The sequence below is a fragment of the Corvus kubaryi genome, unplaced genomic scaffold (assembly GCF_017639235.1).
Source record: "Corvus kubaryi isolate FWS band 111438036 unplaced genomic scaffold, C.kubaryi_AGA036_p1.0 37398, whole genome shotgun sequence".
NCBI classification, from domain to species: domain Eukaryota; kingdom Metazoa; phylum Chordata; class Aves; order Passeriformes; family Corvidae; genus Corvus; species Corvus kubaryi.
In genome coordinates this window covers 7,124,976-7,147,250 of record NW_024581137.1, presented here as the reverse complement: position 1 = coordinate 7,147,250, position 22,275 = coordinate 7,124,976, and the positions used below count along the sequence as shown (strand labels likewise).

The 22,275-nt window shown below is 41.5% G+C and overlaps 1 protein-coding gene across 2 annotated transcripts in view; it reads right to left on the bottom strand.

The window, feature by feature from the left end:
• VOPP1 (VOPP1 WW domain binding protein) overlaps window positions 1-22,275 on the bottom strand; it is a 64,055-nt gene that overhangs the window by 18,977 nt on the left and 22,803 nt on the right. For both annotated transcript variants that reach the window (XR_006018511.1, XM_042043034.1), the window contains exon 2: window positions 1,053-1,111. Coding sequence is in view for 1 of the 2 variants with exons in the window: in XM_042043034.1 (XP_041898968.1) it covers window positions 1,053-1,111 (59 nt within the window). In the remaining variant the exon portion in view is untranslated. The remainder of the gene's footprint in view (window positions 1-1,052; window positions 1,112-22,275) is intronic.

The following is a 22,275-nucleotide window of genomic DNA, read 5'->3' as shown; positions in this document are numbered from 1 at the left end:
AAAATGAACTTATTTAAATTCCCCCATCTGTTCTGGCCAGACATTTATGAGTAATTCTCAACATTTCAGTCACCTGAAAAAAAGACAGTGAGTTCTAGGTACAAGCACTTCCTAAGCAGTTAATTAATATCCAGGATCACAGATGATTAAATCAGTGTTTTGTTCTTTCTGTGGGCTTTGTTTCGCAACTGGATTCCTGGCTGCTTTTTGTCTCTAGCATTTCTCTCCTGCTTCTGGCAGATGAAATGGAGGTGGGAAAAAAAAGGGAGGGAAGTTCTTGGGTAGCATAAGGATTACAATAATTTCCAATCCTTCAGCAAGAAAGAGCTTGCTCAGGGAACAGATAACCTAATGCTCTTCCACCCCACTTTATTTTTATTTTTTTTAAACTTATGTTTACAGTTGTTTGTAATGATAAAGTTATACAACCCAGGCACAAAGTTTACTACATTTATCTCCTTTCTGCCCCCAAATCCACATGGAATGTACCTCCCACCCACAGATTTCCTCCACTTTTTTGTCGTTGCTGTGAACAATATGAAACAGAAAACTGCAATTAGAGAGATCCTCAATCATGCACCTACAGGTCATTGACATTTGGTTCATACCCAAGCCAATGTGACTGTAAAGACCACTCATCAAAAGGACAGTTACGCCATGGACAACAAATCATCTCAACTCTCTAAATTAAACAACAGTATTAGCACAGGGACAAAGTTACTTTAGAAGCATTCTTGGTATTCTGTCTGATTACCTGTCTTTGCTCAAAACAAAGGGAGAACTGTCTTCACACTGCTCTACTTATGTTTCCTTTCAGTGTTCTGAAATAAGAGCTGTTCAAGTAGTTGAGTTTTGTTTTCAGTCAGAAAGGTCATCTGGGGTGTGTGGTAAAATGAATGTGTACACTTTTTTAATAAGGAGAAAGGGAAAGAGATGAAATTTGAAAAAGTCTCAGAGAAGTTACATAAAAAGTGTAAGTAGGGAAAGAATAATAGTCTAAGAGCCTACAGAATCTAATTCTCTTTTGAAAAAGAAAGGCAATGACTACTTACATATAATATGTAGGATATAATCCTTCAAAGTACCAGCAATGCTTTTTGGCCTCTGTACACTACAAAGAAAGAAAAATATGGTATTAATATTTACATAGGATAATATACAGTTATAAACACAAGCTTAGAGTATTTATAAATACTGTGACTCCAAGCAGTTACGAAAGGTTTATATTCTCAAAGATTTCCCAATCCAGATACACACAGCAAGTGGGAAGTCAGTTCATGTAAATGGCAGCGTGTCCTGCCAGGATTCAGATCCCTCACGCAGGGCTTTGTCTGGAGGGCTCCCACAGCTTCCCACAGTTCCTGAACAAAGTCAGTACTTTTGGCGCAGACCCAGGATCCAGCTACATGTGTTCCCTGGCAGCATTGCTTCCTTAAAAGACCACGGACAACTTAAGAGCCCATGCGTGACTGTAGTCCCTTAAAAGACCGCCAAGACACAAGCAATTTGATGATACTACGCATATAACTACACAATAAATTCAACAGTTATAGGGAATTATTCATCTTTCTGGAAGTGTGTGACACGTGGAGCCAGGCTCAGAAAGGAACAGAATGGAGAACCATCTATCCCATCTCTTCTTCCTAGAGCTTGGAATGTCTCAAGTGTTCATTATAATTGTGGGGAAAGGAAACTGCTTTCTGCAGCTCAGGGGTATTGTTCTCTTTTGCAGATTGCCAGCATATCCCTGCTAAAGAATGGTGGCAGGCATTTTCTCAGCATGTGTGTGCTGGCGACGTGAGAAGCGCTCATCGTTAAGGGCACTGCCAGAGCACAGGCGGCAGCTTGGAACAATAGCGGCCCCTAATAAAGAAAACCAGATGTCAAGCCCAAACTCCACACAATGCACAAAATACTTCTGTGTATCCCACTGACATCATCAGCACAAAATGCCATCTTCACTGCAGACACAGCTCCGGAAGCTCCCCTGCACAAGCTGCATTATCCCACCACACACAGGCAGGGTGTTGCGGGATGCCCACTGCAGAGCAGTGAGGACTGTCTGGGGTTTTAGCAACAATTCCTTCTGCTGCTCACACCTGACACCTGATGTTGAAGAGCCGTTGGCACACTGCCAGTGTTTGGATCATTCCTCATGTTCACTTGGCAGCTCACCTTTAAATAATAGCTTGTGCAAGTTTATTAGCCTTCCCAAATCCCAGAACACTAAATGAATCCAGTTAAGACAAAGTGGTTTTAGATCCCTCTCACTCTTCATGAACAAAAAAGGCTGCAAACTCTTTAATGAGCATCTGATGAGCTAAATCACAGACAGATCAATTACAGCCCATGAAGACAAACTGCTATGGATTAAATTGTTAAGAGTAGTACAGGAGACTGAGGGAGGAGGACAGGAGACTGAAGGAGGAGGAGGAGAAGGAGGAGGAGGAGGAGATGCTTTTGATGCATGTGATCAGGCCTTTTTTCCCGTAACACAACAGGCTCACACCAGTCTTTGAGATGCACAAGCTGTAGGTTATACTGAAAGGACCAGTCCTCTTTCCCCAGGATAAACAGAGCAGAAACCTTGTTCCCCTCTCAAATTGATGCCACGGTCCAGGCAATGTGTAATCAGGAGAACTCCTCAGCTTCTGCTGAAGCAAGTGGTGTTCAAAGATCTATCTCTGCATTCACCCTACTCCCTCTTTCTTCCCCCTCCTTCAAAGTTTCCAACTTTTTAACCCTTTCTTCCAAACATTTTCAAAAGCTGGCTGTTTCCTCTTACTCTAAAATTAGAAATGTGTCAAGTTTCTCTCCATAACACCGCACAAACCCATATGCATTGAAAAACCCAGCAGGCATGCTGCCGAGTCACTGAAAAATATTTTGGCTCTTCACCTTTGAAGGCTGTAGATCAGCAGACGTGTTGGGTAAAATCCCAGTGCCTGCAGGTCAACCCTTTGGGACGCCTCATTTCCTAGTACAGCTTGGGTGTGCACTGCCATTAAATGCTTCTCCTTCCTGCTTCTCAGCCAGTATGAGTCACCATTTACCTCAACAGCCTTGAAGTCTTTTTGTCAGGCTCAAGCATTTTAATTGATGCTTTCCCAGAAATGTTTCTGAGCACGTGGAGCCTGCATACCCTTTACAAGTGTAAAGCAGACATTTATATTCAGCACTCCTCCCCCATATCTTAATCTGCCATACAAGTTCTAAAATGAATTGGGAAGATTCCTCCTTCCAACATTTCCCTAACGGTAGCATTTCTGTTTCTGCCTCTAAACAATTCTCTTTTTCAGACAGCCAATATGCTTACTGCTGTCACAAGAAAGATTCCAGCATGGGAAAGTTCCTTCCATCTTACAGGACTTAGATACCTGCACCAAACATCCTTCAGTGCCCAGATTTACTTTTAAATTGGCCCTGGAAGAGCAGGCACCAATCCTAGTTCTGCCTTTTTTTAATATCACAGTGCTATGAATACTGCATGGCAGTTGTTCAGCTCTCCTAAATGGGAATCGGGCAAAAAAAGCAAGTGGACCTCAAATGTGAGCAGCAGAGCCAAATCTGATCCACATGACATGTCAGACAGATTTACACGCACAAGGGCAAACCGCTGAGCTCCCTGCTCAGTTAAACTCCCACTGATCTCCATGGCAACTTTACTCCAGTAAAGCCTGACATAAAGCAGGCGGCTACTAACCACCCTCTCTACTGCTGGTTAGCAGACTTCACAGGAATTTGCTGCTGAGAATAAATCGAGAATGTCACTGCCTCTAAGGATTTGAGTGTCTTTAGCACTCAGGCACCAGAGAGATGAACGGGGGTCAGGGTACAGATTAGCTTTTCCCACCCCAAATACATCCTCTGAAGAAGGCTATGATAATCCACCTCTTGCCAAGATCCAAATTATTCTTCTGAGTGGTGCTGGCCTCATAGCTAAGCTGGTGGAGAGCCACACAGGAGCAAGAGGAGACATACGCCATCAGCATCAGGCTCTCAGCCTTCAGAGAGCAAGGTCCTTGCAGTAGTTTGAGACTATTAAACCCTAAAGAAACCACAGCTGGCAAGAACTCACTGCAGCCCACAAACCAGATGAAAAGGGAAGATTAGTCATATTGCTGCAATACAATAGGACCTCACACATCAGGATGGGTGCCCACTCTGCCAGCTCCCATACGAAGACAGGCTGTATCTCAGACTCTAACAAGCATTCATTCATGTATTTAAGAAGTCATTTACTCATTCACTAATAGCCAAAAAAGTGTGTCTATGGTTTTAAAACTAAGATTAGGTACAGCCCTACTGAACTTCCAGCTTTTCCAGGGGAAGGAATCTGCACATTTCTCTCATAAAATTTTCCCTTCTATGCCCTTTAAGAATTTGGCACAGCTATAAAATATAAATACGAGAGTACATTCATTTTTAAAGTAAATTATGCAGGTCTAACTGAGTGTGCATATGTAATCTTTAGAGAATTAATGGTATGTGAATTAGCCAGATGCTTGAATACATTCCTTAAGTTTGCAAAGAAAAGAAGAGAAAGAGAAAAAACACAAGACTTGTTTTTTTGTTTGTTTGATTTTAAATAAATCAGCATCTGTCTTGTAGCCTGTTTTCTCTGCAAGACTGTAGCAATGCAAATTGCAAGCTGTCCTTTTCTGTGGCCTCTAAATTATTTCAGATTTCATTTTTAAGAAAGGAAAGCTGCTTCCTGACACAGATTGATACTGCAAATGTTACTGCTGCTAGTAAGAACAATGAGAAATAGGAGTTACTAAAACATTAGCCAAAGGCTGGTTTTGATCACACCATAAAATACAGAACACAAAATGCACATGTACGCACATGGTGTGGGGGATGCTGGAGCAGGCAGCCTGCTCACTGAATGTTGGGTGGTACTCCACAGATATGCTTTGCAGAATTTGCAGAAATACTATCTCTAGCAGGAATATCCTCCACATTGCACATCATTATCTCTCAGTCCACAGGACAACAAAAAAAATAGATCTGATCAATTAATTCCCCTTTGTAATCAAGTGATTCACACCCAGTGCCTTCATTGGAGGTTTGGAAATTAGTAACAAAAAAGTAAAAGCAAATAAAGCTCCATATGCATATTTCAGCATGAGTACAGTCCATTTTTGTTATGGGTACCAACGAAAAAAGCAGCCTGCTGTGGACAGCTGTGCCTGTGGAGGGCAGACAGAGGGCAATTGCTATCTGTATGCTGAAGGGAGATCCACAGCGAGTTTGTGACATCTGCTCAAAGCCAGATTCTGTAGGAGGCACGGGGCTGCTATCAGTCACAAGGCCAATGAAACCCTATCAGTTACCAGCAACCACGGGTAACCCTCTTTCTTTTCCATTATGTATTACAGTTATAAGGATCCAAGGTAGATTCAGAAGGAAGGAAAACAGGTATTTAACAGTGACCTGCCATACTGATATGATGGAAGTGGCTCCTGGTATTCTGGGATGACCTGCTTAGCGGCTGTAACCTCCCACTTAGCTGGGTATATGCTGTACATTAGTAGGGTGCAGGATGATCTACATGGCAGTCTTGTGGCTACAGCCTCTGAGGGAGGCTCTGCTCAGGTCAGTACACAGATGAACAGGAAGAAAGAGTTCGAAGTATCTAAGACATGGAACAAGATCTTATTGTTTCTGAGCATCACACAATCTTGTTCTGACACAGAGCCAGAAATCTGTCTTCCATACTGCTGGATCAAATTAGTAACTGAGAAAATGGGAAAGACAACATCTTTCTCACATGGCTCCCCAGCATCTGAGGAATAACTGTCTATACCTGCTACCTCTGGTACCGAAGGCCGCTTGCAAAATTCAGATCTTTCCTGGTTTTATTCGTCACCGCACCTGGCAAATACTTGATGAAGCCCAGACAAAATGAAGAGAAAGACTAGAGTGCAACTTCAGACTAAATAAGCAGTTCCAGAAGGCACATTATTGGCTAAAAATCACAATGTTTTATGGGATCTGACCTTTAAAATTGCACCAGTTTTCAGAACACTATCCCTTTCAGTGCCAAGACAAGAGCTGGAAGCATTAGGAGATACAAGCTGGGCTGTATCAGAAGGACTTCTGTATGCTGAAAGTTTGAAAGACTGGATTTTCAGACACAAGAATATGAGGCATCCTGCTCTTCCATAGCCAAGAAAAGGGCAAAATATCTATTAAAGTAAGAGACAGCATATATGAAACTGGACAGCGCAGCCTAAGGGTGAAAACAATTTGCTAGAGAAAACACGTTGTGTTTTAGCCTCGCCCGAATCCATCAAAATTCATCCCTGCTTCTTCCCTGGTTATGCTAACAGCTGAGGATGAAAGTAGCCCATCTGCAAAACTATTCTAAGACACTGAGCTCGCAAGCCATGTTACCAGTGACTTCAACATATACCCTTGTTGCAAAAGACAGGTAAAACCCAGGATTATGTTCAGGTATTTTTATTAACTGAAGTAATGAGGAAACAGCAGCAAGTTCTTGTATAAAAGGATGCCAATTCTTTATCAAGCTCTCCCTCCCACTTAGCAGTAAACAGAACAAATACTATTTCGTTTATACAACTCTTTCATGAACACCAAGATTATAAAGTCATATAACTCATAGTACAAAGAATGATTTTCATATCTTTCATTAGGGGTTGGTTTTGGTTAGACTTTTTATCTATTCTCTAAGAAAGAAGGGAATATTTCTCATATAAGATTCTTAAAAGAAACAACTTTTCCACCTTGAATTAATCAGTGTGTGTTTTACAACATTAAAAAATTTCAGAACAAGCATCTAATTCTTATTACTTCTTGTGCTGTTTAGAGCATATGTACTAATCATCATATTTTTATTTAGAATTAATGTGGGTTTAGCATTAGATAGCTTCCTACCACACAGCATTACTTTACATTTAGATCTATTAACCTTTCCCACAGGAGAAATACAAATATTCCTTGTGTGCCTTTTCATTTCAGGAACCTGACTCATTTATTTGTTCAATTTTTTTTTTTTTTTTTTTTTTTTTTTGGCCATAATGCAGCAAATTGCAAATGCACTTCAGTCCCAGAACAATACAATTTCAACTGAATATAATTCCTTCAACCATATCCAATGGAGGCAAAAAGGAAGAAATAAAAGGCAAAGCAAGGCACCCTTATTTTTCAGAGCCCACGACGACAGAGAGGGTGCGGGCCCGGTGCTCAGCACCGCGGACAGCGCCCTCTCTCCCCGCAGTGCCCCGGCGCTGCTGCACCCTCCCCGCAGCCCGACTGGGGCAGTACATCATCTGTACAAAACCTCACCCACACACATCCCCTCGCTCAGCTCTCAGTCCTCTCTCCGTTCTCAGCAGTCACACCTACTAATTATCTCTTCGCATCTGTGAGCACTAATATGAGAAATCAATAAGCACAACTACCGTGGAATCACAGAATATCGCAACTTGAAAGGACCCCATAAGAATGACTCAGTCCAAGTCCCTGTTCCTCACAGGACTACCTAACACTAAACCTTAAGCCTGAGAGCATCCTCCAGATGCTCCTTGGACTCTGACAGACTTGGTGCCATGACCACTTCCTGGGGAGCCTGTACCAGTGACCTTCTCAGTGAAGAACCTTTTCCTAATACCCAATCTGAACTTCCCCTGATGCAGCTTCATTCCATCCCCTCATGTCTTACTGCTGGTCACCAGAGAGAGATGCACACCTCCCCATTCACTACTCCTCTCGAGGAAGTTACAGACTTCAGTGAGATCACCCCTCAGCCTTCTTTTCTCCAGGCTCCATTAAACAAGTAATCCCAGTTGTCTCTCATTAGGTCTTGCCCTCCATGTCTTTCACCACCTCAGTCACCCTCCCCTTGACACTCACTTATAATTTTATGTTCTTCTAGTATTGTGACACCCAAAACTGCACACAGGACTCCAGGTGGAGCCACACTGATGCAGTGTAGAGCAGGACAGTAACTTCCCTGACCAGCTGGCAATGCTGTGCTCGATGCATCCAGGACACAGCTGGCCCTTTCATCTTCCAGGGCATACTGTTGATTCATATTAAACTTGACATCAACCCAAACCACCATCAGATTGCTTCGGATGGAACAACTGCACTCAGTCTTTTTCAAACTGTTTGGAAAGCATAGTTACAGTAGTTGTCATAGTTATGTGAAATACCCAGCTCAGTTCTATATGAGAATGTCAAACCAGATGCTTACAAAAGTGCCAAGAGAGCCTCAGTATCAGAGAAATTTAAGACTTGCTTTACCTTCTTATTTCTACACCCATGAATGCAGCAATAATTACACAAACATAAAAGCTGGAGAGTGGGGGTGTTTAAACCTTCTTGGTGGAATGGACCTTACACTGAAAGTTCTAATGTCAGACCTGCAAGAAAGCATGAGCCATGCCACATACTGAAGGCATTTTCACCCAAGAAAAGCAAAAAAGACCCAACATTCCACTGGAGTCTCTGCAGCTTCAAGGGGGTAGTGGCAGACTTTTTTGTTCCAACTGCAAGCAAACAGATGTAACGCTTTCCCAACTCCACTTGCAGAGGTTGATCCATTCCAAATGGTACTGGGCAGGTTCCACAGCTTCAAAATTGAACTTAGCTTCTGCAATTACTGTTTCCTTTGCATGAGAAATAAGACCAAGGATATCATTATTTGCATTCTTTAACTACAGAACAAGTCACATCATGAAACAACCCATAAAGTAGGGTGCATGGGAGGAAGGGATCACTTGTCAGGAATTGAAAGGAAGACCATGCTGAGAGTGAGGACATCCACTATTGTCACCCTCAGTCTCTTTAAAAATGAAACAAGCCTAAATGAAATTTCTCATATAAAATGATTTGGTGATACAATGTTTTTACTTTTATGCCTCTAATGAACACCATGAACACAGACAACAAATGAGCTTTCCTTTGACTAAGAACTGGAAGCTTTGTTCATCTCCAGCCTTGACCCCGAGTGGGCACTTTCTGCTGGCAGGAACTGATGCTATTTAGGGTAGTATTAAGGGCAAAGTCTAGTTTTAGGTTCCCCCATTTTTATCTGAAACAACACCACTCCATGCTGAACTGGCAAATTTGCCTGCTTCCTACATGCATTTCATTTTTCCACTTTACCATCCCAAGAATGAAAACAGCCTTTAAATTACCTAGTACTTAAATCCTCAGGGGCCTTCTTTCATCTACCAAACTAATAAAACCAAAGCAAAGAAAGACTAAGCAAAAGAAGATGAATTCAGACTCGATTTTCTTAGCCATCTGCAGTGCAGACAAGATTAAGGCACTTAACAGCACTGAGCTACAGACGCTGATTAGTTAAGTTATGACAGCCCTTCAAAGGCTCCAGGAAAATAGATTTCTTGGATGGTCCCTAGGACATAGGGCAGTTGCTTTGGGACCTCCCAGGCTCTGTTCTGTTGATGTTATGCATCCCCCATGCACTCATTTGTTCCACAGAGAGAGACAGCATGAGCTGAGAGGACAGATTATGCAGCTGCATAATCATGGCAGCTCTTGCTCCCCTCCCTAATACCCTTATTTTTCATTCTTGACATTTAATCCAGGGATGCACACCTTCCTCAGATCCTTCTTATGAAGAGTTATTAGAAAACAAAATATTTTCTTATTCAGCTAAGACTTTTCCCTTTTCACTTTTCTGAGATACTTATTCCAGAACTGCAAATACTGGATCAAAATCCTTTGTGCTTATAAGTCCTGAAAACATCTAACACCGAAGGTATCAAATACTCAGTCTCAAAAAAAAAAAAAAGATGCGGAGTCCATGACCAATCACACACCCAGTGGTGCAGGGAACAAAAGAAATCAATAATAATGAAATATTATCTAAGTGGTTTTCCCCTGGAAGGTAAGAAATGCCAAGGCAAGTTCCCACCTTGAAGAGGTTATTCTAGAAACCCATCATATTCAGTGTTAGATTGTTTTTAGGAGCATCTGTTAATTTTAAATCAGATTACACACGTCATGTGTATATTAAATTAGTAAGCATCTGAACACAGTGGAGATTAAAGAGGTTACCTTGGAAACATTCTGATATTTGAAAACCAATTTCTAAAAATCCTGGCAATTCAGAATCCAGGTACTTCTTTGAGGAGAAGCATCTACTTGAATGCTTTGCTAGGGGAAGCTTCACACTTGGCCATCTCCCACCTGCTTAATAGTGAAGTTAATTATTACCTACGCACTTACATTAACAACCATCATTACCGTGTCCTTCACATCCTCCTCACAAGGCCACTCAGTCTCTCAAGGGAAAAGCACTGATGTACAATTTATGGTACAGGTCCAATCGGGTTTAATGACCATACTGGGACTGGAGAAACAGTTCTAAAGGAAACTTTAGTTCATTTGTTACAGCTACATTAGACTAACTACATTGAAGTAAATGCTGAAACACAGTAGCAGAGCAAAGCGTAGTCTGGTCTGCAAGGCTGGCTCATCGAACAGGGCCGTCATACTATTATCTCCAAGTTGCAGTCCAGAAACCCATTTGCTCTGGGACTCAGTTACTGGAACACTGGAAGGAGTTTACGGGTTTGGGTCCATCCAGGTTAATAATCACATTTTTCTATTCTTTCACACAGTCTATTAAAGTTCCTACTGATTGGCAGCAAACACATCTCTGTCTCAAACCAAAACTCTCCTCAGAGAAAGAAACAGAAGAGTTGACTGAATGTTATTTGTATTTGTTTAACAAGTCAATTTAAGCTTTCAGTGACATGCACTGTTGTGGCTTTTAGGCAGACACTCACCAGGTACACTGAAACATCAGTGCCTTTTAGTTTAAACTAAGAGCCTAAACTGACTCCTATTCAGACAGTCCAATACACTGCCATAGCAATAGCATATGATTATTAAATTCCAGTGAGATGAATCTAACAGCTGTACCTCACAACTACTCATTCAAGCAGGAAGAAATACTAAGCATTTGTCCTTGGAGTATTTCCTGTTAAAGGACTAGAATAGCAAATAAATAGACAACCCTTTCAGGCAAGTAACAATGCCTACTGATGGCAAAGCATTTTTCCAAAGGAAGTAACCTCCTACATAAGACCCTAATATTTGCTTTTCTTTTATTAGGAGCCTGAATGTACCCAAACAATAATCTGCAATGTCCCAGATTGTCCAATTTCAACATAAACCACTAAGAATGTGACAAATCTTTTCATTTAAATCAAAAAGCACATGAGTTTTGGCATTTTTCTAAAAGGATCATTTCCTTGCTTTAAGTTATTACCTGAGTTTTTCCACATTCAAAATAGCTTCCTGGAAGAAAAAGAAGAAAAACCAAAAAGGTTCTAAAGATGACTGTTTAGATAGAGATACTGGATACAAACAATCAGACAAATTCACACAACCTCTGTGGTTAGGTATAGAAGCCACAACTTGGCTCACACTTACATTCACCCCTCAAACCACTCACTTCACAACTTGATGAAGGACATGCAGGATGTGGATAGCTTTTTACAAGTCTCCTCTCACTGTTAATCAGTGCATGCCCCTTGTTCAAACATCTGTCCATATACACGGATTTTTCTGGGACACCATCAAGCTTTCAGCTTCCATTAATAACAGTTAAAATGCAAATGCCCTTGTTATCCCTGTTGGACCTCTTGCTACCACCCTTGTGATCTGTGGTTCATCTGATGCTCTGTTTTTCTGTTTTCCAGCTTGCAGATGATAGATCATATTTGTGTGTTGGGAAGTTACTTGAAAAGACATAAAAAAATTTGGAGATGCTGCAGTGAACTCTGCCCTTTCCTTTGACACAGACAGCACAGACATCAAAAATCTTCTTACTAAGGTTATTTCCTCACAAGAAATATCTGAGGTTACCTCAGGGATGTTTTGCAACTGAGAAGTGCAGGAGTGAGATGAGGCATAAATGAAACATTCGCTCTTCTTTAACACATGGTCTACACTCCAAAAAAGCTCAAGATCCTTGCCTGGAGATATTGCTATGGATGGATAATAGCATGAGATGTGGCCATAAATGTTTAATTTATAAACCTAGCAGCTAGAAAATTATTCAACTAGACTGAGAGCGCTGAGGATTTTAGTAGTGCCTGCCCACACTAAGAGATGGATATAGCACCAAGAGCTCAGAGACGAGCACAGACACACTTGCATATTTTGGTCAGTGTTGATAATGTTGCATAAACTGAACTTTCAGAGAAAATTTAATCCCTGTGCGTGTAGTGGGCAATTCCAGAGATTTCAAGGGCAGTGCTTCTGCTTTCACAGGATACAGCTTGGCTTGCTGCCCCTCTCTTCATAGGCCTGCCAGCTGCTCTTCCAAGTGCTGGGTTCATCTCAGAGGGGAAACAGCACTGCAGTACAAAAGCACTAAAGCTCCTACATTTCTCCAGGGCAGTTCTGCTCAGGCAAAGGACCCTTTATACTGTAACTACAAATGCAAATTCTTGCATTAGAAAAAAAAATAGGAGCAGCAGGGCAGAGAAGCGAGGAAGACAATGACATGCCCAAGACAACTGGAAAAATATGAAGTGGAATAAAACTTTGGGCTCACTGAAATAAATGGCACTGATTCAAAGCCACAGCCAAGGCTTCTTCCCAGCATGTTTCCCCACAGGTTTTAGAGGAGAGAAACCAACAAGGTGGCAGCCAAACAAATCACAGAGGTAGTCTGAATTACTGGCCACCATATAGGAATGACAGAATCTTGCAAAGGTACTGATGAAGGGACAACTCCACTGGCTTTGTCATTTTTATACTACAGACAGATAACTGGTGCACCGCTCCTCCATGCAAGGCAGCAGTTCCAATTTTTCACCTACAGCCAAGTTTGGTACCTTGAGCCCTTTCTGACACAAATGCATGACACCATGAATTAGCTATAGCTCTTCATGCCAGCACAGGGCAAAAATCTTTTTATCATCTTCCCGGGGTGCAAGGCACAAAAAGAAATCCTTTTTTGTGTAGTGTGCTTAGCTTCTAATTTGGGAAAGGAAAAGCCTGGCACATCACCATTGAGAGGTTGCTTGCTTGCCTTTGGCTCACGGTTGCTACTGTTGTTTTCCAATGAGAAGCTGAAAACTTCTAAAAGCTTAAATGCAAGGATGGTGACCCATGTCAGTAAAGCCACGTTCATTTAAAGCAGCAGAAATTTTCACCCCAGTTTAGAGACTCCCAAATCAGACACCAGATACTGAAGAAAGTCTCAGTCCTTCAAATATGTGAATAAGGCTCCATATACAAAGGAGACTCTTCTTACCATTCACAGTGCACTCGTGTTAGGGGGAACAGGTTTAGCTTTGCCCTTAAAGTTTTAAGTTACTGAATACGAACAGTAAACCATCGCCTTTATTCATTTCCACTCAAATCCAGAAATATACCAACTCATATTCAACATTTTTAAAGGAACGGCTGTAAATTCCCATAGCGGTATGCGGTTTTCTAGAATGATGTCCAGCCTAAGCAAAAGATCTCTGTCCATGAGTTAGGTCACATAACAAGACAAAAGAATTGGACCGCTTCTCTCTTCAGTTAAAGGGAAAAAATACACTCTTGCTAAATTGCTTTTCAAATAAAGAAACAATGCATTTATGTCTGGTTCCTACAGTGGCTCTTACGGGCACCTTCTTGAACTTTCAGAAAGGATAAGGCTCTGCCTTGTCATTCCTGACACATGATCATGAGACTTATGGGAAGAAATTCAAGCCACCGGACTCTGAAAGGATACCTAAGAAATCCTGTTTAACAATCATCCTCTAAAGCTTTTCTAGCTTGGCTTTAGGGCTTCATCCAAAGACCACCGAATGGAGTGGCTCTTGGGGATTGAGGCTTATATCTCTGGCTAGGAGCATAAACTATAAATAAAATGGAGAATTGTTTGCTGCTAGGAATCTTTACAAAAGGCTAAGACAGATGTTATTAGTAGTAGGACTTTTAAAAGAGAGGGCTGACCATGGAAAGTGCCAATTACCTCACTACATACTAAGGTGCCACTAAAGTTCACAGAAATTCATAGCAGCAACCAGACTAAGGGGCCCACAAAACACCAAGTAAACTGCTAGGCGACCCTTGCTACCATTTGTTTTATGGATGCATTTGTTAGGTAAGGCCTTTTTTTTAATTAAAAACAAAAAATCAGCCTCTTGGGGGATCTATTTTCCTTTCCTCTTCTGACTTCGGCACAAATACACTAGAAAAATCAGAGCCACAGTACAAATAAAAATAGTTGAAGAACTTGCAGCTGTTGTTAATTTCCCAAGTATTCAACATTGCCCCTTTAATGATGGAACAATATGGTCCAGTTTCAGTCCTGGCACAAGGATATCTGAGCAGCAGGCAGATATTTTAGCTCACGTGAATACCAAAGGCAAGTCAACAACTACAGCAAGTAGAGAAATGGAAGAAGGACAACATGATGTAAACCACTGGATGTCCACACCAAACATTTTCTCCAGCGTTTTGTTCTCATTTAATGCTATTAGTTGACTCCCCAGCTGGAGAGACCAGGCTTGCAGACTTACTAGCATGCTTAGCAGGAAAAAAATGTGCTTAATAAAAATTCATGAAGTGGAGAACATTTTTACAGCTGAAGAGCTGATTTTTCTATTTTAAGTATAGGGTGTTTCTGGTGCGAAAGGATTTACACAGGGAGGTTTTGCTCACTTATCTCCGGCTTGTCTATAGTCTGGATGAGTGCATTTCCCGAATTTCATACAGAACAAAGCAATAAAGTACTTGGTATTTGTAGAAAAAAAGAAATGAAACAAAACATGCCTCTTAAGCTTCGCAAGGAGAATCTAAAAAAACCACTTTTGAAACACTGAAGTCAGATGCAGCAGAAATACTTTCTTAGTTACACCTCTTGAAGCTCTGCCTTCAGTTGCTAAGCATTTTCTCATGCATACCCACTCACGAACCAGACTGAGCAGAATTAGCAAAGAGACAATGCCTATAAATTCACAACAGCCATAAGGAGCAATGAAGTACAAAAGAAAAATTAAGACTTTACATAGAGGAGTAAAATTCAAAGGCTCAGAAGTGACAAGGAAATTGGGAAACAGCTGATTATTACTGGAAATACAGAGTTTCTATCTTTGTTGGGCTTCCTTTGCCTCATTCCCATGCATAAAGGCACAGTTAGAGGTCATAAAGACAGAGCATTTAGGAGTTAACATCTAGTGAAAAGAAATTTATTCTCCTCTTGTTAAGGGCCCACTGACAGAGCAAAATTTAAAACATGGTAAATAACAGTTTTGAAGAGGGGAAAAATAGAAATTTTAAAGTAAGTCAATGCTTGTAACATTACCAAGAGCCCTCTATTATGCTCAGATACAGTTTTAATCTACTCAAGGGAAGAAAAATAAAGGCCCCAACAATCCAGCCTTTGCCCAACAATCACAAAAGCAAAGGCTCAATCCAACACTCAACAGATCAGAGATTCTGGTTCAGATAGCTCTACATAAATAAACCGCCCAGCGAATGTGACTGAAGTGGGGAAGCAAATGGCCTGGTTGGGTTGAAAAGCAGATATAAATAATAGTTTCACACATAGCCCTGTGCCTTCCTGCAGGTAAAGAATCCAGCTTAAATCCCGTTTAAAAAGGCAATTGACGGCGCAGAAGTGGCAAAGCCATCACAGCTGAGCGCCTAAAGGTAGGTGGAGCAGGCATCCAGGGCCAACAAGCACTGTGCTCCTGCCCTCAGCCCAAGGGTGGAGAAGAGTAACCAGCTGGATTTGGTGGAATCTTCTGCAAAAGGACAAAGCAACGGTGAGAGCTGTGGAGAGCCTGTTGGGGAGAGCTTGGTGTCCAGCTGTTTCTCAGGCTTTTGGGCTCTCCCTGGCTTCATCCTGCACGTAGAAGGTGTCCTTCCCGACCTCTTCACCCTGCTGTTTATCAGAGCAAAGCCATATCCCTCTGGTGTCTACAGAGACAGCACTAACACAGTTGAACTCATTATTCACGTTAGATACTTGTCCTGGCTGTCTCCAGCTCAGTCCCTGCATGTATGGCTGCCCCCGTGACAGACGGTATTTGCACATAATAGCTCACGTCACAGGGCAGTAAATGTATCAAGGCATACAGGCACCTATCCAGCCAGGTACAGGCCTGCCAGGATATAGTCCCCAGTCATAAAAGACAGAGTCTTCATTGTTTGAACCAGGAGTGGCTGCTACTCAGTGGTCTCTGATAGGGATCATTTACTGTGTATTCTCTGAGAAGGTATCAGCTTCCTGACATATTTCATTTTCTCTATAAACAAAGAAACTGGATCACAGAAGTGATTTTATTCAGCTTTTAAATCCAATACCAATACTACCAATAGTGTGAGCAACTACCTGGCCACAGAGCAATTGCAAAACTAGATAAAATTAGAGAAACAAGGGAAACTGAGGAAACCTCCAGAAATAGAGAATCATACACCTGGCACCACAGCAACGCTTGTGCACACACTGCAACATGAAGGTGAGGTGTGGAATGGGTGAAACAAGACCCTGGTCATCGCTGAGCCCCAACAACCCACTTAATACGGAGGGTTTGGAAGGAGAACTTAGCTGGTATTACACCAATATGAACATGCACAAGTGGTGCTTGTATGACAGTTTGGAAACTTAGGGACCAGAGGATGTTCTTCACACTTCAAACCTAGTCAAGCCAGAAGCTTTAAGTGAGATTTCAGGGCTTACAATCACATCACCAGGTAACTACTAAAGGGCTAACTGTGTTTCCTTTTGAGCAGGAGGAGAAGGGGGAGGAAAAAACAGGAAAGAAAATATGCCTCACTGTATATTTTGCAGAAAAAAGACAAAATGAAACCCTACATCCAGAATGACTACTACTGTGAGATGACTTGATGACTTATTCCAGGCACATCCCCATGGACTGCTCTTAGAACAGTACCATGTCCATTTAAACAAAAAGAGAAGAAAGAAAACATCATCAGGAGAAACGTGAAATCAGCAGGGCTTTGCAGTGATATACTGTTGAAATTCTTTACATGTTTTTGTGTTGACTTTTTATAACTCTGTTCAAAGAGAATGAAATATCAAACTTTTTTGTCTGCAACCATCAGACTACAAAGCTCCCTGCTCATTCGTTAAAGCAATCATAACACCTTGACTCTAGCAGCTGATCTTGGCAGTGGAAAGGAAGATCACCAATGTGAGACTGACAACTAAATGGCAAAGATTACTAAAAATAACAAACTCACAATGCACCAAGAAACTAAGGATGATCATTTGGAAATTATTGTCCTATTTCAGATCAACTCTGCAAATTTAAGTCTAGCTACCACCGTAAAGGCATTCTTAATGGGTTAGAAACATCTGCTTTAGAACATATATCAGGAGACTGTAAACAACAGGATGAACATTCTTCAAAGGTTTGTAACTACAAAGATCAGACAAAAGAAGCAAGAAGAGAAGCACATGATGCCAGCACACCAGATTGTGAACTCTCAGATTGCTGCCAATGACACTGATGAACACAAATGAATCAAAGAATAATTAAATTTTAAAAATATATACATGCAACTACATCCACCTAGATGATTGGAAGATGTGCTGCAGGGACAGTGAAACAAACCCTAAGAGAAAAAAGATCTGGGCAAGCAGGAAAGGTGATGATGCTGTGCTGCTCACCCACTTCTGCAAAAGCAAAGAGATGGAAAGGAAAAGTCCATACAAACTTACTGAATGCTCCTCCCGGCTACAGGGGCACAGAAAGAAGCCTCAGTTCCCTTATTAGACTTAATGTACAGCTAACAGAACATAGCAAATAACAGAGAGATATTAATCTTTTCCAAGCTCTTTTTTAGGAAAATTTAATCCTCTCACTGACCCTGAGGTCATCTACATCCCTCTTCCAGCATCTGTTGTGTTCTAGCTGAAACTACATTTTAAAATTGCTTCAGCTGACCAGACGTTTTGGGGAGCACTCGTACTCAGTGTACATCTTAGGAAAGTTTGAAACTGAAAAGTTTTTCCTGGAAAAGAATGATCATGACATCTTTAAATTCAGCAAGTAAAATTAAAAAGGCGAGGTTTTTCTTTTCAGCTTGAAAGAAGGAAAACAAAAGAAGAGACAGAGAAGAGGGGACCAAAGCTCTCAGAACCTTGTATTGCTTTTGCAGAGGTCTCAGGCAAAACGTAAACATAAAACACCCAGAAAAAGGGTGTCAGCAGAGCAGAGGTCTTCTGACCAGCCCAGCTGGGAGCTTTACCATTCAACAGAAAGTACCACAGGGCAGCCACCCTCACAGGCAGCCATGTCTGAAACCAGACCACTGTCTGTCCATGCAGGTACCCAAACATGAGCAGTGCTTTTGTTTATATAACACAGCAAAACACTAGAGGATAATACATAAGCAGATGGTACTAGTTTATATCTGTTGAGGGTTGGTAGGCAGTCTTACAGTTTCTGCATACTTTGAAATATAGAGTAGAACATCTGTATATTGTATAGGCATCCTTCAAGGGACACTTAACAAACCTTAGGTAAATAAAAGGCTCACAGGATTTTGCTGTTGTTGTTGTTGCTTGGTACAGAGGGCTCCATGTGTTGGGTCCCATGAGATGATGCTTCTCCCACCCTCCACAACCAGTGAGGTAACCACAGGTATTCTAGCAGAGACATCCTGAGGCTCCTCTGGGCCTTGTGGGGAGACTCCTGCTCTTCAAAGCCAACACACAGTACCTCGCACATGAGGTATAGCACTGCAAATACGTTAGCTGCTAGCATTGCAGGGCAGAGCATAGGTGGCAGCCAGATGAAGCAGTCTCATGCATAAAGTGCAAAACCCATCCGATTTCTGTGCATGAAAGCTAACTGGGAAAGCTCCTCTGGTGCCTAGGCAGCTGCCAGCATTGCTGGAAACACTGCAAAGGATATTTACAGAAGATGATCCAGAATGTAAAACAAATTATGAGAAAGTGCTGACTTCTCAACCTCAAACAAAAAGCTCACACAGCAGCCAGCGTGCATATGAGTGGGTCTCTGGGTTCACTGGCACTTGGTTAACTTCTTTTCAGAGTGAATTCTTGGACTTGTCACTGCTGTTCTCCTTTGTCACGAGCCAGTAGTATTGTTTTGCTAATGGTTTATGCAGGAGTACTGGAGCCAGCAGCTTGCACACTGGTCGCTTTTATTGGTCTATTAAAATGAAATGAAGCTGATACTAAAGCCTTTATAATCATTTAGGTTATTTCATTATGAGTTCAGGGCAGAAAAGCAACCAATGGTGTGTTAATACAACCGAGCAGGCAAAGTACATCTGTCCCTCACTCTAAAGGAGAAATCCATATGGACTGAAGGAAAAATCAACAGTGGGAAAGTTGGTTCTCCAGAGTTTCTGCTGGTAGACAGCTGCTTGCTGTACATAGCACCACAGAAAAAAAAAAAATAAAAGGGAAATAAATTCACCAGAAGTAGTTTGACAGAAAGTATGCCAGGATGACTGCTATTGCACATTTATCATTGGCTGCATTCAGAAGCCCCTATCAGGAACCAGGACATAGCTGCGCAATCACTACACAAAAATGGAATAGGGACTATCAAAGTATAAAACAAAAGACACAACAGAAAGCAAGATGCAAAGAGAGGGTAAAAGCAAACAATGAAGCAGTATCTCTGGTCCTGACAGCAACTGGTCTCGATACAGCCACCTAACAGCTGCCACATTTTGCATTCATGGCATAGAGTCCATGGCACAACCTGCAGATAAACAAGGGAGGAAACTACAGGTGTTTACTGAAAGCCATTCCCAATGTCTGGGAAAAAGGCAGGAGGAAGGAGGCTTATCAAGAACTTCACAGATTTATTTGAAGGCTAGGTTGGATTTAGGAAGAAAACACTAGGAGCAGGACAATAGTACAGGGAGGCAAAAAAGTGTTATTCTGACTACCTATTTATGTTTTCGCCCAAGCAGGAGCAAAGTGAGACCATCTTGCAGCATCATGAACATCAAGGAAACCATCAGATGCATCAAGGAATCTCACACCAGTTTCTTCTGCAAACAACCAAACTAAACGTTACCTATGTTCCTGCAAGTCCTCCTTGGAGTGTAGAATCAAGAAATACCATGTACCCACAGTAACTGCATTAGCCTTGCAAGCCTACAAGTATTTTTATTTGGGATTTCATTCTCAACAAGTCACTGTTCACATTCCTACAAGAACAGCAAATTTTATTTTTAAATTTTTTTAGGGTTTTTTTTTTTTGCATTCCATCCACGCTGACAAATTTGCTACTTGATTTTCTGGCCCCACGTAAACAGAACTTTATTTTAGCATTAGGCTGTAAAATAACAATGTCACCTCTTTTTTTTAAGCTCTATCAAGTGACATTCTTGAATTTGTACAACAATTTTGAAGAGACCTAGGAACTAAGGAGATGGTTGGTAGTACAATATTATTTTCAATTCATAACAAAAAGAGTAAGTGCATCCATGGTTGAAAGTCTCAGAAGAATTTAGTGCTGAACCAAGATTATTGTGCTTGAATTTCACATGCCATTCATTCAACTAGCTCAGGTCTAAGGCACAGCTTAGATTAAAGCCCTCTTCACTTGCATGACACAGAAAGCACAGATCACTAACTCTAACTATCAGATGTGCTTAAAACTGCTCCTCTAAAAAAAAAAATATTACTAGCCATACATCAGCAAAATGTAGGCACACTAAAATGTACAAAGACCTATGTGAACCAGGCTGCATGCATTTGAATTGAAAAAGAATGGGCAAATCAGAGAAGTTAACATGTCTCTGAGAAGCAGCACCCAAAGTCCTTGTGGTTTTCCATGAGGAACATTAAAATCACCAGCATATAATTTATCAAAAATCCTCTATGTTGATGAACAAACTTACAGTTACTATAGGCCCACACCTGGAGCTCACCTGAAAAAATAAAGCAACCAACCCACCAGGTAAGATCCATAGCAGCTGAACTTTGATTTGCAATATTTAATGTACGACACACTCAAGCATTAGTTGTTAGCAGCCCAACTATGTAATCTGACTGCTACAACACAGATCAAAGTATATAATCCAGTTCCTTCACCAGCAGTTTGAGTCCAGACAACCAAATCAAGGTTCAAAAGGATCCATTTTCTTTATTTACAGCCATACTGAAGTGGATGAAAATGACATGGATATGAATGCCAACAATCTGCAGATAATTTTCAGTTCCCTCTGCATCTCACCACTGTGACCACAGTGGCACTGCTGTGATGACAGGGTTAGATAAGGAAGGCAAAATGCAGAGCAGAATGTGTTTTTGAGGATTTTCCATTAATCTCTGACTCTCCATGTATACCCATGAGTGGTCAAATTTGCTTACAGTTTCAAGGGCAGAGCACAGTTAAGAGACCCCAAGAGCCTGCAAGTCCCAACTTCATCTCGTGGCCTATGCCTTGGCATGGGTGCCTTTGCCATCTCTCAGTCCAGCTGTGGCACTAACAGGTGTTTGTGATATACCATAAAGGCATCAGTGCCTCAGAAAATCCAGCAGGCACCAAGTATCAAATTGCACTCCCTCAACAACACAGGCTAAAAGATAGAAAAGAAGATACACAGCCCCATCCTGACTCCCCCCAAACACACACACCCACCACCTCAAACGTAACAAAACAAATTCTAATTTTTCTCCAGTGCCTACAACAAAGTTTCATATGATATGAGACTGAGCCTCTTATCTGAAGAACTAGTCAGGTCACTGGAAGATGACCTAGAACAGATGTTGGCCATGCAGTTTGGTACACCACTGGAAGACACCACCACAGCAGTGGCAGGACAGCTACATGAAACAAAACTTAATCCTAAATAATACTGTGAGCTACAAACCACATAATAAAACTTCCATTATGTAATAGAGCTCTTAAGAGCCAGTTGTGATGATGAGCAGCCTTTATGCTCACGCTGCAGAAGGGAGCTGAGCGTTGGCTGCAGAAGCAGGGTGTGTATTCCAACTGTCTTCTGACAGCTGCACTTATCCACACTCCTTCAGGCTAAAATCTGTCCATCTCCTCCTACAGGTATGCTCCAGCAAGCCTCTGAGCACTGAATTTTGAAAATTCAGCTAGACTAGCTTCTCGTAGAGGAGGTGAGCACATACTAATTTCCCCCTTGGCCAGCCCCATCAAAAGCAGTGAAGCTTCAGGAGGCATGAGTCAATACAGCTTTTCAGGTAGGTTTCATGCTCTTTAGCTCTCTGTGTTGAAAAGTCCTTTACTCCACTAATAACCCCTTGCAGAGTAAGGGCAACTAAAAGTC